Below are 16,393 nucleotides of genomic sequence, written 5' to 3'. Positions count from 1 at the left end.
GGAATGCTGCCGTAACCAGGCCAGCCCCCAGCCTAACTGGTCTTCTCGCCTGATTCCTTGACTCCCAAGGGGCTGTTCTCAGAATAGTAGCCATAATCCTATTCACTCTCCTGCATAATCCCCCAGTGGCTCCCTTTCAGAGTGTAGACCAAATGGGGTGTACAGTGTTGTTCGCAGATGCCCCAGCGACCTGGCCCGTCGCACGTGCTCCTACCTCAACATCTGCTGACAGGAGAGCCTGTGATGACTCCCGAAGTATTTCACTACAAACTACGTGTTAGTTCAAACGTAAACGCGGTGGAGAAACCTGGCAAACAATACCGTAACCAAATGGTCAAAGCTGCCATCCCCCGTGTTGGGACAAGCTGCCATCATGGCCTCCTGGTGCCAGCACCGAGAAAGACACAATATAACTTCTGCAGCATCCTGCTACAAATGTGCAACCTGAGTCTAATCACGAGGAAACATCAGACAAACTCAAATTGAGAGGCACTCTACAAAGTAAGTAGCCTGTACTCTTTAAGAATGCCAAGGTCAAGAAAGACAAAGAAAGGCTGAGGGACTGTTCCAGATTAACACTGAAAATTAGACATAAGAACTCCACGCAGTGCATGATCCTGGACAGGGAAAAAAGCGGTAAGAATATGTGACAGAACTGGAATGCAGACTGTGGACTAGACAGCAGTATTGCATTAATGTTGAATTTCCTGATTTTGATCCTTGTGCTGGGATTTGTAAGAGAATGTCCCTGTTCTTAGGAAACACACAGTGAAGTATTTCGCGATCTCCAACTTCTTTTCAAATGGACCAGAAGAAAACCTCAATAATGTGCTTATAAACATTATGGAGGGCTTCCCTGGTGGCGCAGTAGTTAAGAATCCGCCTGCCAATGCAGGGGACAGGGGGTCGAGCCCTGGTCCGGGAAGATCCCACATGCTGCGGAGCAACTAAGCGCGTGCGCCACAACTACTGAGCCTGCGCTCTAGAGCCCGCGAGCTACAGCTACTGAAGCCCGCGTGCCTACAGCCCGTGCTCCACAACGAGAAGCCACCTCAACGAGAAGCCCACGCACCGCAACAAAGACCCAGTGCAGCCAAAATAAATAAATAACTTCATTAAAAAACAAAGTGCACGGCTCCGCGGCGTAAAGAGGACCAGGCCTCTCGGTGGGAGGCAGCGCTTCTCCGCTCCGCCGGACGCCTACCTCGGCTGTCCGCCCTCCGGCTGCCGCGGGGGCCGGGATTCTTTCCTCCACCGCCTAGGCCCTGCCCAGCCCCGGCACCGCCCCCTGAGCTCGAGCATGCGCACAGGAGAGGGATAGCGGCGCGGACCCAGAGCGCACGCGCAGAGACCCGGAAGTTCCCCTGGGTGAGGGAGGAGCTGACCCGGAATCGCTGGGGAGGGGTGGCGGCGGCGGGACGCTCACCTTGGTGAGCAGAGGCGCGGGCTCCTGGCGCCATGGTCTTCCTCACGGCGCAGCTCTGGCTGCGGAATCGCATCACCGACCGCTACTGGCGGGTCCAGGAGGTGCTGAAGCACGCACGGGTGAGTGTGCCGTGCGCCCCGCGCCCCTGCCTGGCCCGGCGCGCGCGGGCCCCGCCGACCGCCTCCTCTCCCGTTTCTTGACCAGCACTTCCGGGGGAGGAAGAATCGGTGCTACCGGTTGGCCGTCAGGGCTGTGACGCGAGCGTTCGTGCAGTGCACCCGAGCCCGCAGGCTGAAGAAGAGGAACCTGCGGACGGTAAGCGCGGCCCGCTCGGCCTCGCCCCGCCGCCCCCGCCCTCTCGAACCCGCGGGGCCTCGTGGCCTCAGATGGACCACGCCCGGCGAGCCGCTCCTGTGCACGCGGTTCGCGCGCAGCCCCGTGGGCACCGGCTGGGCCCGATGCGGTGTGCGGGTGTCGGGGGCGCGAGGGTGGCAGCGGGTCCGGCGCGGCAGCCTCACACGGAACCTGTTGGACAGATGCACGCAGAGCTTCCCCAGCCCGGCTTCCACTGCAGCGCTCAGATCTCTCGCTGCGCCTGGAGCGGACGCCGCTGCCCCGCCAGCCTAGCCCTTCTCGAGGCCCCTGCCTCCTCCCCTCCAGGCCTTCACCTCCCTGAAGCTTCCACCTGGACCCTGGCTACGCCCGGAGCTGTGTCTGCCCCAGAATCTCTTGCTCATCTTTGTATCCTCCCTCGGCGCTTAAAGATGTGTGTGGAGTTAACACTTTACAGCCGGCATTTGGATAAAGAGCATCAGCTTTTGCTCACTGTTGTTTGTACTTCAGCCTGAATAGGACACTGACTTTTGTATTTGCTCTTACATAAAAAACCTTTTAGTCCAGTGACAGGCTTCATTGGGAGGTGTGGATGTAACATACAACTGGTTCCTAAGCATCTCATTGTTTCTCATTTCAGCTGTGGATCAGTCGAGTTACAGCTGCTTCCCAGGAACACGGCCTGAAGTACCCAGCATTCATCCTCAACTTGATTAAGGTATGGTCGAGGATGTGGTCCTGGCGAGACGTTAAACGTCTTCATAACCCGTCCGGTTGCCGTGGTCCAGCAGCGCGGGCAGTGGAGTGTTAGCTGCCCAGCATTGCTTTCGTGCTTGGAGTGGGGTTCTGGTGGGTTCGGGGACTCAGCACACTGGCTCTGCCGTTGCCCCGCTGGTCGCAGGATTGGTAATAGAGTTTGTGGCACCAAGACAGAAGCCCTGGTGTTTCCCCATCAAGAGAAAAAGGTAGAAAAACTTGGCTTTAACTTTAAAGTTTAATTTCAAAGTTTTTACACTGAATTCTGGTGAGATAGCAGATCAAGTTGAATCATAGTCAAAAAGGAGGGAAACATCTTGGAGGGGATAGAGCAAGCACGTGCCACAGAACATGGGTCACTTGCCTCTGGTGAGTATGCTATTCCTTCTGCTTTTGTGTGCATTTAAGTTTTTTCTTAAAAAACTAGGGGGAATGGGTCCTTGTGCCAGGCCCTGTGTCTGGCACTTTACAAAGATCCTCGGCGTAAATGTAGGTGCGACACCTCCGTTTTACTGATGGGGAACTAGGATCAAAAGGAGGGGGACTGCCCACAGTACAGGGGTCCCAGGTGGTAGAACAGGACTGACTCCTCCTGCACAGCTGCCTTTAATGCCAGGAGACAATCCCCCCTTCTTTCTGCACCCCAGACTCGCTGGCACTGTCCATGCATTTTCTGTTGCTTCACTCCGTAGATGACCTTGGCTCTCGTGGGAACAAGGAGCCTGGGTTTGATCTTAATTCCTCTGCTTGTGCCTCACACACCTTTTCTGTGTCTCATTTTTCATCGTTTGTGAAATGGGAATTGTGGTTTCCTCTTCCCAGCTGCCTTAAAGGGTACCCCAGGCCAGAAGTCTGGCTGACAGCCTTTGGTTCCCCCCACCCCCCTTCTCCTCCCGCATCCTGCTTGAACAGGACTCACCACTCCCTCTCCCCCACTGGTGCTCAAGTGGTGTGTGCTAAGGTGATTCAAATCACAGGGTGCTTAGCCGTGTTCCAAGTCTTCCTGTGTTTCACCGAAATGCGTTTCTGATGCTGATACAGGCTCTAATTTTCTTCCCAGTGCCAGGTGGAGCTCAACAGGAAAGTACTTGCAGATCTAGCCATCTACGAACCAAAGACTTTTAAATCTTTGGCTGCTTTGGCCAAAAGGAGGCGACAAGAAGGATTTGCTGCTGCCTTGGGGGATGGGAAGGAGCCCGAAGGCATTTTTTCCAGGGTGGCACAGCACCTCTGAGGGGGATGCTGACACCCACTGACTGCCCTTTGAGGCTGAGCATCTTAGGAAAAGTTTTTTTTTTTTTCCCCCATGTGATGATTATACTAAAATAGGGACTAAGAGTTATTTGTCAACAGTGAGTAAGTTTGGCTTGCATTTGTGTTAATTTGCATTTCAGTAACAGGCCTGAGAGAAAAGGCCTTATCTTGCCTCTTTTGGCACAGGTTCAGAAATCTCACATGGATCGTGTAAATAAAGTTTGTGTGGAACGCAAATGCAACGTTATGAGTTGCGTTCTTTGGCACAAACACCTCGGGTCGGCCCTGCCTGAGTGCCCGTGTGCTGGGTGGTAATTAGGGCAAGGCTTCCCCTAGGAACCCCAGATCCTCCTGCAGGCTGGGGGTGGCACCAGGCCCTGCTGGTGCTGGACCTCCCCCTCCCCCTCCTTGGTTTCCAGCAGGGACTCCCTGGCTCAGCTCTTCAGCCACTGAGCACCAGCTGGTTTCCCTCACTCCCCAGACCAGCAGGCAGGGTGGCTGTCCGGGTCCTGGGCTCACCTTAGCCCCGGCAGGCAGGGTGACCATCAAATCACCTGGGGAGCCTTAATGTAAGGGTTTCGGCCCCTCCCCCAAATACCTGACTTCATTAGTTCCGGAGTCAAGCCCAGAAATCTCTGACAGGGGCCGCCTCACAGCAGGTCCATCGGCCCTGCGCTTCCCTTACAGCCCTGTCCTCCCGCTCTGACCACTCCCACACAGAGGTGTCCACCCTCCTCTTGGGCTGGAATGGAATTTGTGTGCCCCTCCTGCTCAGGAACAGGGCCTCCCCTTGGCCTTCTCCGGGAGCCTCGTCTGCATTCTGAGCCCCCTCCAGCTCTGGCCTCCCGTCACTGGGTCTGTGAGCAGCTCTGCCGCCTCGACAGCTCTCACCAAAGCCGTCTCCTGGTCCCCAAGTCCAGGGGACACGGTCAGCCCTTGCCCCGGAGAACCATGCGACCCCTTCCCGCCAGGACTCGGCCCTCCTTCCCTTCCCGCACACGCTCTGCTCTAGGAGAGCTCTTCAGGCCCACGAGAGCAGGCGCTGTCTGCTTGCTGATGACCCCCGCGTTTACCTGGCAATGCCCGCCTGACCGCACTCCGAACCCCCATGCTGGGCCCTGTGGCGATGCCGTCCCCCACCCTTTGCCAGCCCTGCCCTGGAAGTCACCCCCCTCAGACGACACCCACCTCCAGCTCAGTACAAAACCCGTCAAATCTTTTCACTCTGCCCACTCTCCTCCATCCTCGTGCGGGTGAACAGCTCTTCCAGCTGCAATTACTGCTCTGGCTTCTTAAGAGGCTCCTCCTCCTGGCCCTTGTCGCTGTGTCCACACATGGCCACTGGACCAAGCACTTGGAGGCAGGTGCCTGAGTCCTGTTCTGCCATGCTGAGTGCACTGCCTGACTACGCACCTTGTCAGAAAATGGCTCTTATTGACAACAACAGGGTGGAGGATACAAAGGGCTCTCTGGCGTGACGGACCAAGTTCTGTGCAAGATGCATTGCTGTGAAGGAGCTGTCTTCTCTTCGTTCATCTTGATAAAGGCAGGTGGGGACGTGGCAGACAACTGTGGGCTGTTCCTGGCACCCCTGCCCTGGCCGCAGAACCAGGTTTCCCTTTGTGCTGTGGCCGTGTCCCCAGCTCCAGAGTCTGGCCCTGACTGTCTAGAGCCATCAGCTTTTCCCTCTACTCTGGCCAATCACTGTTAGGGGATGGACCGGCAGCCCAGGCAGGGCCCACGAGAAACAAGTTGTTTCCTGGGGTTTCCTTTCCTGGAGTGTGCTGCTGTGGCCCGCAGAGAGGAAACCTCCCTGAGCTGCCAGCAGGGGTAGGGGAGGTGGGGCACCGTAGCCATGTTGCCCACGTAGGTGAAGACAGGACACTGGCACTTAGTTCGCACAGGTCTGAGCTGCAGGATCAAGTCTCAGCAGGAGTGAAAGTCAATGGCAACCACTGGGTTTGGGCAGGTTTGAGTTGGGTGCAATCACTGGCAGCTCCCAAGGGTTTGAGCCTGCCCCCACCGAGCCTCCTACCCTGCAGTCTCCTCTCCAACCTGCCCCCCACCCCAAGCTCCCCCTCACCCAGTCTTGCTTTCCCGTCATCCTCACACAGGTTCTTTCACTGGTCCTGGTGAAAGTTTGGGATAACTGTTCAGCAGCGGATAACTAGATAACTCGGATGCTGTCGCAGCTGAGGCGAGAGCAGCACTGCTGTCAGGTGACGTAAAAACCACCAAAAGCTGGCGGTCACTAATCCCGAGAGCGCCTGGCACAACAGATGAGGAAATGGAGGGTCAAACCCCTGGATGGCTCCCTGCTGTTGGCAGCATAAAGTCCAAGCCCCTTCCCATGGTCCCCGGGGCATCCCAACCTGGCTCCTTTCCTCCCAAACCTGGGGGAACTCATGCCTCTTGCAACTTTGTAGCTGCTGTGGCTTTGCAGAAACATCGAATTAAACGTTTACAGCTACCCTCTCTATCCTCTCTGGACTCAGCTCTGAAGGCGAGAACTTTGGAAATCTGGCGTTAATACCTGTACCCCAAAACCTGGACTCAGTAAAGGCTAGAGGGTAACTGACCGCGCCGGCGGCCACAAATTAATTCAGGGAAACGGCAACTCGTTGCTGCTGTGTGTGGGATGGGGGACAACTTACTATCGCGGGCGTCCATCCTTTCAGGTCGGGGGCCTCGGAAACCTCCGACAGCTCCATTCAAGTCCTGGACCACTGGCCCGAAGGACGCAATCCAGGCGGAAGGAGAGCCGCCCCCCGGCCCCGCCGCGCGGGCCCTCGGGGCAGGGGGGCGTGCCGCCTGGCCCTGCCCACCCGGGGTCGCCCCCGGGCCCCCTGAGCCCCCCTCAGCACCCGCCGGACCACTAAGGAGCCTGGGGCTGCGGTGGGAACCTAGAAAGCTGCCGGATTTTTGCACGGACTGCACGGCCGGACCGGGACGGCTAGCCCATAAAACGTGCCCGAGGCTGGCTCCTGTGACTAGTGCTTCCGGGTCGTGGCCGAGACCGCGGTCTAGCCCGGCGCCGCAGGGCCTCCTGGGTAACGAGCCCGCTCCCGCTCGCGCCGGGTTCCGGCGTCTGCGCGCCGCTGACGGACAGGTGGCCAAGCCAATCGCAGCAAGGGGGCGCCGCGTGGCCCGCCGGTCGAACCAGTGGCACGCGGCGGGGCGGGACGGGGCGGGGCGGTCGTGGCCGTAGTGCGTTGCGGGGAGCCGCCCAGTCGGGAAGGAGCCCAAGAGGGAGTCGGCGGCACAAAATGGCGACAGCGACGGCCGGGGCCGGGGCTCCGGGGTCGGCGGCCCCCGCGGCAGCGGCCGGGACGCCGGGCTCCGGGGGCACAGCCCCCGGGTCGCAGGGGGTGCTAATCGGGGACCGGCTGTACTCCGGGGTGCTCATCACTCTGGAGAACTGCCTCCTGCCGGACGACAAGCTCCGCTTCACGCCGTCTATGTCGAGTGGCCTCGACACTGATACGGAGACCGACCTCCGCGTGGTGGGCTGCGAGCTCATCCAGGCGGCCGGCATCCTGCTCCGCCTGCCGCAGGTGAGGGAGCGGCCGCGAGCCTCGGGCCGAGGTAACCGCCGCGCTGGCGCCGGGAAGGCTGCCGGCCCCTTTGTTGGCGGGGGGGGCTTATCCGGAGCCCGCTCCGTGTCCCCGCCCGGCACCCGGGCGCAGCGCCGATCCCCTCTTCGGACCCCGACCCCGCTCCTTATTCCCACCTAGCCCCGGGCTCACCGGCCGACCCAGGCCCAGAGAGTCCCCCCTGCCGCCCACCGGCGGTGATGAGGGAGGCGAGGCAGCGGGACGCGAAGAGCCTTTGTGGACGCGGAAACATTTTAGTTTTATTAGGAGTCTCGTGAAACCTAATAATTTAACTTTGAGACCTTTGAATTGGGTTTTGGAAAGGATGGAACCTTTCTCTTGTGCAGGTTGCCATGGCTACCGGGCAGGTGTTGTTCCAGCGGTTCTTCTACACGAAGTCCTTTGTGAAGCATTCCATGGAGGTGAGGCTTCCTCCCGTCTTTCTTTCCCCCAGAAACGTGTTGACAGGAAACCTGGTGTTGCGTTCCCCGTTGCTCAGAGGAACGAGTACTTGTGTTCTAATTGCAGCGCTGTACTTGGGGGGTTGGGAAGCCCCCTGTACTGCAGAGGGGTTCTTTCCAAGTGGCCTGTTTCTCAGGGTGCACCCCCTCTGCTCTTTTTGTTTGTTTGTTTGTTTGGTTTTTTTTGCATTACGTGGGCTTCTCACTGCTGTGGCCTCTCCCGTTGCGGAGCACAGGCTCTGGACGCACAGGCCCAGCAGCCATGGCTCACGGGCCTAGCCGCTCTGCGGCATGTGGGATCTTCCCAGACCGGGGCACGAACCCATGTCCCCTGCATCGGCAGGCGGACTCTCAACCACTGTGCCACCAGGGAAGCCCACCCCCTCTGCTCTTAACCGCCGTTCTTCAGCTGTTGGAGACTGTCGTCCTTGGAACAAACATCTCTGTGTTGCATCGCTTATGTTTCAGCACGTGTCAATGGCCTGTGTTCACCTGGCTTCCAAGATAGAAGAGGCTCCAAGACGGATACGGGACGTCATCAACGTGTTTCATCGCCTTCGACACCTGAGAGAGAAAAAGTGAGTCTTTATCAGACCTGCCGTAGGTATCCGTCTCTGTTTTCACGGTTATTCAGTTACATTAACATTTCTGAAACAAGGTTTACGGGGTGAGGTTTTAAACCTTTGCCCAGGAGGAGGCCTGGTGCCTGTGTTGGGGGGGGGCGTACCCAACAGATGCTGTTTAATCAGTGAAGGAACCACAGTCAGGAGGACGGGTGCTGTGGCTGTAGTTTGGCTGGCCTTGGTTTCATGGTTTGCCCACGTCAGCCTAAATGCTCTAGAACTGGGTTGTCAACCCCAGCAGTGTTTACATATTGGGCTAGATGGTTCTTTGCTGTGGGGACTGTCCTGTGCGTTGCAGGATATTTAGAAGCATCCTTGGTCCAGGCTTTCCAATGCTCCAGCTTATGGAGGGCCTTTGTAAAATGCAGCCTTGGCTGTTTAAATGCCATATGCTTCTGTTGGTGTTTTGGTTTTCCCTTCATCCTCAATACATCTGCTTGTATCTTGAGGTGGATGGACGACATGTAGTCCTTGGGCCATGAGATCATGAGACCCTCCACTCTGTTCAGTCGGCGTTTATCATCTGTAAAGAAAACAGGGAGAGGGTCATTGAGGCGGGGTGAGTAGGTCAGCACTAGGGTTTGAGGAAAACTGTGCTTTTGTTAGTTACAGGAAGCAAACTTCCTGACTCTGTATCGTGTTTGGATTATCGCTGTTTGGGAGTAACCGTGGGATTTGATAGGCTTTGTTTTATTTGAGCCTTATTGAGCCTTATGCAGATCATGTGCTTTGTATTTGTAGAAAACCTGTGCCTCTACTGTTGGATCAAGATTATGTTAACTTAAAGAATCAAATTATAAAGGCGGAAAGGCGAGTTCTCAAGGAGCTGGGTTTCTGCGTCCACGTGAAGCACCCGCACAAGGTGGGTGTGAGGCCCCGCTGCCACGCGAGCCCACCAGCGTCATTGCTTCATTCTCACCTAGATTGGAAACTGAGAAGGATTAAATGTGTCCCTGATTTGGTTTTCCAGTTTTTATCTATAATTGGAAAATAACTGTTTTCTTATTAGCCTTCTTGCATCATGTTTATTTTAGTACTATGTTTTTTAAAGTTTTGGAAATTGCATCTTTTAAGTTTGAGCTTTCAAAAATGGTGATGAACTTGTAAAAATGAAATCTGTCAGTTTACTTTTTCTTTCTCAACAGCTCTTTTTCTGAAGCTGCTTTAGTAATAACTATTTTCTTTTATGGGGGAATTGGAAGAATTCTGAACCCTTTATTTGGAGATGAACGAAAGCTATTTTGCATAGTGTATCAGTTGAGCATACAATACCATGTATATCTTCTATGTTACGCTCAAACGTGAAGAGTGCTATTTTCATCTCTGTTTCCATCCTTTTTTTACTCGGGGTTTCCTCATATCTTCTCTTGTTTGATTTTCTGGCATTAGTTCAAAATCTCGGTAGATTACTCACCGTAGATTTAAGAGCTTTTTCTTCACTTGCTGAAAGTATTTTCACACCATGTTTTGTATAAGTTGGTGACTGGGGTACAGAAATGTTCAGGGCAGGCTAATCTCACTGGTGGAAAGTGTGTCGAAGACGAGAAAGAGCGTCGGCCCTGTACCGGCCGAGACAGACTTGGGTGCAGCTAGGTCCTCACGCGCTTTCGTGGCACCTGTCTGCAAAAACAGGGAGCAGGCGCATCAGCAAAAACTCCCTTCCAGCTGAGCTGTGCACGGGGTGTGTGACCAGGAGCCACCCCTGGGACCTAGCACGAGACTCTTGTTTGCTGCATGGATGCCCTCGAGATCTGAATTCGGGGTTCGCAAGGTGCTTCATAATAACTGCCTGACCCGTATCTTCCAGATAATCGTTATGTACCTTCAGGTGTTAGAGTGTGAGCGTAACCGACACCTGGTCCAGACCTCATGGTGAGTTGGCCTTCCTTGTTTTATGAGACCAGCCAGGGCAGTGCAGGAGTATGTTGATTTGAGGCACTTGGGCAGTGGGTAGTCGGTCCCATGACTTGGTTGTGGGCTGGAGTTGTCTGAGTGCCCAGTTCCTGCCATGTAAATTCCAGCCAGACTCCCCACATATCAGGCCCTGGTGGAACGGTAAGGTGGCCCGCACCCGCCACGCCCCTGGCGGAGAGCAGTCACTGGGCTGCCCTTTGGGGGCTGTGGGCTTGGCACGTCGGGGTCTTTCCCACAGCTGCCAGTGTGGACTTAGAGGTTCACGGTAGCGTGGACTTGCTTCTGACTGCCTCGGTCAAGGGAATCTTATGGGAGGAAGAGGGGGTGTAAAGCCTTCCTACAATCTGGGGACTGATTTTAACCATGCATTTGCTAGAAGTGAAGCCTGAAGTAATGGTTCAGAGCTGGGTGCTTTCCCACAGTGAAGTGTGTAAGGGTCATATTTTTGCTGCCTGAATTGTCTGGTGCTGTGCTGTGTCTAATGGAGAACCTATTTTGACTTTTCTTTTCTGTACTCTTTCAATCAAAGGGTAGCCTCTGAGGGTAAGTGACTAAGACTCCTCCTCTCCTGTCCAAGCGCTTCGGTGCAGGGACAGCGGCCGTCCTCAGCCAATCCAGTGCAGGCGCTCCGCCGAAGGCTGGCTCTAGATGGTGGTATGCGCACGATAGTCTAGTGGCCCACTGCTGCTGTGGTTCTCTGACGATTGCGCTTCTGTTAATCCTCTGTCGTGCTTGGTAATTGTATTGATGAGAGTTGATAACTGTCTTGACATGAATTTTGTCCATTTGAAACTGCTCTACCTGTGCAATAAAGATGCAGTACCTTTCTCTTAAAAAAAGGGGGAAGCTGTGAAAACTGGCTGGTGGGAGTTCAGACGAGTGTGGGATGGTGTGTTTATTTCTGAAAGTCCTAGAGTTGCTTTTTCAGCACTAAGTGTTGACACAGTCTAGTAAAAGGTGTGCATCTTTAAATCATTCCATGGACACTTTTTATATTGTAACTTATTTCAAAAATAGCAATTAAGTGTAAATATATGTTTTGAGGACTTCATTTGTTTTTTTTTTTAGGACCTAAGAGTTAACGGTTTAATAATATTACCACTGTCTGAGTACTAAAGGTGTTCTTATTAGAACCAAAAAAGTTACTGACGGTTATGTTTATCAAATGTTTGAACTGTTGACTTGCAACTCTCGGGACATGTGGCCTTGGCTCCATCACACAGGCTTTTCCTTGGTCCCCTCTGGGTGCCTGGAGTGAGAGCTTCAGAGCCAGGTCCTGCTAGTGGGCAGATGTAGAATTTATCACTGAGGAATTTCTCCGTGGGTTTGTAGGTCACCTTCTCCAGGATTTCGGGCAGAGATAACCAGGGTGGGGGGTGCATCAGTCAGACCCCTGCACAACTTGCCTCCCCTCTGGATGGAGCCTGGTACCATTGGGGGATGTTACAAGCACTAAATACGTGACCTGTGCAACTGTTTTCTTGTGAAGTTAATCTTTTGTTTTTCCAATGTTGATAAAGTTAAGGAGAGATCTGATTTTTGGTCTGTTAAATCTTAGAGAAATATATCTAAGTGAAAATGTTGAAAATGTAGTCAATGTCAAAACTCTTTAACTTTTTTAAAAATGCAAATGTTTTGTATTTTTATATCTTTTAAAATGTGATAAAGTTTTTAAAATGTCCTGATTGTGATGAAACTTGTAGTATTTTGTTGCTTTTATCTGATTTTATGAATGTTCATTTTAAGACTCCTTGTTGAAATGGGACAGTTTGGAAACGGTTCTTTGATAAGCCTGAGAAGAGGATTTCCCTTGGGGCATTGAGCCCTCTTCATGACGTTCCCATACACCCAAGGGCGTTTTCCCCCCTTTTCAAGTGGACTCCCCGTGTGGAAGAAGCCACGCCGTGAGCACCTCTCCCCGGAAAAGGAGCGCAAGAGGACGACTTGTCTCAGAAAGGCCCTCGCAGGCTTTGTGCTGAGCCCATTCCTTTGAGTTTGCATGTTTCTCTGCACTATGGATCTTGAGCATTTAGGTTTCCTTAATCAGATACGTTGAACTGCCACAGTAGACATCTTTCTGAGGCCTGTGTTTTGCATGAGAGCCGCAGGCCAGAGGTTGAGAGGGAAAAGTAAAGTTAAAGTCGGTTCTCTTTCATAGCAACACGTATTGTCTGACATTCAGCCAGCTTTAAAAATTTTTGTCAGTTATTTCCCTGTCTTCCTGTCGTGTATTCAGAAGAAGCAGCTAGAACATTTCTCCATGAACTTGTGAGATTCACAGGACTGTCTAGCTCTAAGTCCTGGCAGTAGACCTCTTAGCAGAGCAGTGACTTGACTTAGACAGTGCAGACAGGTGTTGCGCGCATTGCCGCAGGTGTTGCAGTTCTTCCTGCATTTGCTTTTCAGGAACTACATGAATGACAGCCTTCGCACGGACGTTTTTGTGCGGTTCCAGCCCGAGAGCATCGCCTGTGCCTGCATCTATCTTGCTGCCCGGACACTGGAGGTCAGTGCTGGGCCGCCCCGGGGGATTCACCGACCCCAGTGAACTTCTATGTACTGTGCTTCAAATTATGCTCATTGGAGCCAGTAAAAAGCCTACTTGCTGGTGACCAGCAGGCTTGTTTTTATTGCCCTGAGAATCTTGTCGGCAATGAAGAAAAGTATAACGGTGATTACTCTTGTGTTTACAGATCCCTTTGCCCAATCGTCCCCATTGGTTTCTTTTGTTTGGAGCAACTGAAGAAGAAATTCAAGAAATCTGCTTAAAAATTCTGCAGCTATATACTCGGAAAAAGGTTCTGTGTCTTTTCATGTCACGTGTACCTCTGTGTTTGACTGGAAGCATCTGGTCTGAATCCTGCACTCTGGCTTTTCTAGGTTGACCTGACCCACCTGGAAGGTGAAGTGGAGAAGCGCAGGTACGCCCTCGACGAGGCAAAGGCACAAGCCAAGGGCCTGTTGCCCGGCGGCACCCAGGTGCTGGACAGCGCGTCGCGGTTCTCACCTGCCCCCAAGCCGGGTGAGCGTCAGGGTGCGCGCGTGCTCCTCTCAGGGGTGGTGGCCCTCTCCTCCAGATTTCTCTTAGAATCACGTCTGCAGCTAGTGTGAGCACTCCGGGGTCTCCTAGAAAGTCTTTCTCTGGTTTCATTAGGAAGGGGTATGGACAGGCTCCTGAAATGGCTGTTTATCCAGTCTAGCCAAATAGTTTGTCTTTGATGAAAAACTCATAAATCTGGAGCAGTAGATAATGTTGTCATACCCTAGAGTTAAGTGTGACGCCTTTCCCTGGTCCCGGAGGCAAGGCAAGCGGGACGGGTGACCTTCCTGGGTCTGGTGGTTCCGAGCCCGGCGGGGAGCAGGGAGTCACGGTCGGCAGCAGCAGTCCTGCGGGAGAGGCCCCACCTTGCTTGGCTGACCCGTTTCTCAGCAGAACAGCTGTCAGGTTGTAACTTCTCATACTTGATTCTAGCGGAATCCCCCAAGGAAGGACAAGGAGACAAGCCTTCCCCACTCTCTGTGAAGAACGCCAGGAGGAAAGTGGAGGGCGTGAAGAGAGCCAAGGCCGACAGCCCGGTGAACGGGTGAGTGTCCGCATGCCCTGATGGGCCGCTGGGGTTGGCTGCAGAGACGTGGGGTCTGAAACTCTGCTCTCCGCCCTGTTCTCAGCTTGCCGAGGGTGCGAGGGGCTCGAAGTCGGAGTGGGAGTCACGAGCAGAGTTACTCCAGGTCCCCGTCGCCATCCGCTTCTCCTAAGAGAAGGTGTGTGCCGCTCGGGACGCTTGGGGCTGCACCTGGCAGGGTGGGTGTCTTCCCTGGGAGGTGGTGTGGCTTCTCCTCAGGACAGTTGCTCCTGACCCAGAGGTGGTCGGGGTGGGCGGTCACCCGTCCAGTGGTCTCCTTCACAGGAAAAGCGACAGCGGCTCTACGTCTGGCGGGTCCAAGTCACAGAGCCGCTCACGGAGCCGGAGTGACTCCCCACCCAGACAGGCCCATCGGGGCGCTCCCTACAAAGGCTCCAAGGTAAGGAGCTACCGGAGGTCCAAGGACTGCAAGTACTCCGCCCAGAAGCCACACAAGTCTCGGAGCCGGAGCTCCTCCCGCTCTCGGAGCCGCTCACGGGAACGGGCAGATAATTCTGGAAAATACAAGAAGAAAAGTCATTACTGTAGAGACCAGCGACGGGAGCGTTCTCGGTCTTACGAGCGAGCGGGCCATCGCTACGAGCGGGACCACCCCAGGCACAGCAGGCACCGGAGGTGAGGGCAGGGTCCCTGAAGGTCTGCCCTTCGGCCCTCGGCATGCCCACCTCAGCCACTGGCCCTACAGCGTGACTCTTTCTGGAAATGGTTGTTGACTCGGGACTGTGTGATGAATTCGGAGATGGAATGGAGAGGCCAGCAAGCTGCCCTTTAGTGTGGCCCGGGCCCAGCTCACCGCCCCCCCCGCCCCGCCTCAGCAGCAGCCCTGCTGGTTGCAAAGGCGGGGTGCGCACGTCCCGGTGGCGTGGCTTGGTGCTACGACAGGCTGTCTCTTCACTTCCGTACCGATACTCAATTTCAGTAAACCAAGAAAATGACTTTTCGAACCTTTGCCTATATTAGGTTGTACTTATGTACGTATTTTGCAATGTTTCACTATGAGAAAATGGCCTTAACAGCCCCTCCCTCTGTCCACGTTGTAAATAAACATGTTTAATACAAGTTAAAGCTATATACGCAAACTCAGAACTTGAATTCCGTCAGCTTAAAAATTGTGTAGAGAATTCTGATTTTTAAAATGTGAAGGTATTTAGATCTGTGTTGAAAGTCGTATATTTTTATCTGTGCAATGCTGAGTGCAGGCCACCAGCTCCTAAATAGAGAAGTTTCCTATATATGCATTTTATGTGGTTAAATAAACACAATTCTCTACTCAGGATATTTGGAACGTTAAAGGGTTTGTGGTTTGTCAACGTGCTTGCTTGCTCCCGAGCACAGCCGGCAGTACCGGTTCTAGTGGTACGTCTGCGCTGCCGTCTCTCGTCTCATGAAAGCGTTGGGTTTTGTATTGAGTTTTGTGCACCTGCTCTTTGTGAGGGTTTGTGAGGAGTCTGAGCTGTCTGCTGCTGGTGGGGTAGAGGGAGGGTTTGAGAAGGACACAATGGCCTGGAGTCCCCTCGTGCCTGAGGGACATTGGTTTGTAATGCGCTGCCGGTTTTGTCAGGCTGGCGGCAGCCAGGAGCAAGGACCCCAGAGGAGCATCACCCCGGAGGGGTCCTCCGTCAGAGTGGGTGGCGGGCGAGTAGACAGGTCGGTGGTGAAGGTGAGCAGGATGGGCGTCGGGCCTGTCTCTGGGTGCTGCGTGTGCTCTGTGCGGATCGAGGGCTGTTGGGCCTGTCCTACCCGCTTTGTTGGCTCTCCCCAGATCAGCACTTCTGTGCGGGTGGGAGGCGTGGCCTTCCTGGAGCCAGTGGGCCTGGAGAAAGGTGCTTGAAGTCAGTACAGCCCAGAAGGTGTGAAAGCGGCAGGGTCATCGCCCAGGGTGCAGGTGGTTCACCCTTTTGATCAGACCACGAAAGCCGGGGGAGGCCGTGCAGCTGGAGGGAGGGGTGGGCTCCAGGACGTGTTCAGAGACCTTCCGACCTGGGAACCGGAAGCAGTCCCTTGGGCGGGAGGCTGTCCTCTGGTGACTCAGTTACGGAGCTGGACCGGGAGCCTACGGTTCCTGCATTCCTACTGGCCTATCGTCCACTCCCTGCTTAGCCAGGTTGGGGCCTGGGGGTGTCCAGGCCTGGCCATTTCCTGCCTAAGACTCACTGGAAGACCCTCCTACAGGGCAAGCCTCCCAGTAGAGCCAATGAGACTCCCCACATCCCAGTGCCAGCAGGAGCCCCCGCACGTCCATTCTTGAGATCCTGCCATCCTAGCCAACCTCAGCGAGAACAGCGGAGCCTTTCTGGACTAGATGGGTGAAGTGGTGCCCTCGGAGCCCCCTACCCTGAGGAGTAACACTGGGTCTTAGCCAAACACCACGCTCCACGGAGGCTGCTTT

General features: G+C 54.4%; 2 protein-coding genes across 4 annotated transcripts; both read left to right on the top strand.

The window, feature by feature from the left end:
* The first annotated feature begins 1,383 nt into the window (after nucleotides 1-1,383).
* On the top strand, nucleotides 1,384-4,006 carry MRPL20 (mitochondrial ribosomal protein L20). Its single transcript, XM_060088800.1, has 4 exons — nucleotides 1,384-1,545; nucleotides 1,631-1,741; nucleotides 2,400-2,477; nucleotides 3,576-4,006. Exons 1-4 carry the CDS (start codon nucleotides 1,459-1,461, stop codon nucleotides 3,747-3,749), a joined length of 450 nt encoding a protein of 149 aa, XP_059944783.1. The 5' UTR covers nucleotides 1,384-1,458; the 3' UTR covers nucleotides 3,750-4,006.
* Nucleotides 4,007-6,992: 2,986 nt separating this feature from the next.
* CCNL2 (cyclin L2) lies at nucleotides 6,993-15,277 on the top strand. Of its 3 annotated transcripts, none has more exons than XM_060088783.1 (11): nucleotides 6,993-7,323; nucleotides 7,710-7,784; nucleotides 8,292-8,401; nucleotides 9,188-9,308; nucleotides 10,254-10,318; nucleotides 12,767-12,866; nucleotides 13,054-13,158; nucleotides 13,241-13,382; nucleotides 13,833-13,944; nucleotides 14,030-14,122; nucleotides 14,269-15,277. In XM_060088783.1, exons 1-11 carry the CDS (start codon nucleotides 7,036-7,038, stop codon nucleotides 14,621-14,623), a joined length of 1,566 nt encoding a protein of 521 aa, XP_059944766.1. In that variant the 5' UTR covers nucleotides 6,993-7,035; the 3' UTR covers nucleotides 14,624-15,277. The 3 variants fall into 3 exon arrangements, with proteins under 3 accessions (XP_059944766.1, XP_059944765.1, XP_059944767.1); XM_060088782.1 differs by having other exon boundaries at nucleotides 14,254-15,277; XM_060088784.1 differs by lacking the exons at nucleotides 12,767-12,866; nucleotides 13,054-13,158; nucleotides 13,241-13,382; ... (1 more) ...; nucleotides 14,030-14,122; nucleotides 14,269-15,277 and adding an exon at nucleotides 10,890-12,766.
* Nucleotides 15,278-16,393: the final 1,116 nt, after the last annotated feature.

The sequence above is a fragment of the Mesoplodon densirostris genome, chromosome 2, assembly GCF_025265405.1.
Source record: "Mesoplodon densirostris isolate mMesDen1 chromosome 2, mMesDen1 primary haplotype, whole genome shotgun sequence".
Lineage (NCBI taxonomy): Eukaryota > Metazoa > Chordata > Mammalia > Artiodactyla > Ziphiidae > Mesoplodon > Mesoplodon densirostris.
The sequence above is the reverse complement of the archived record's forward strand: the minus strand, read 5'-3'. Positions and strand labels throughout refer to the sequence as shown.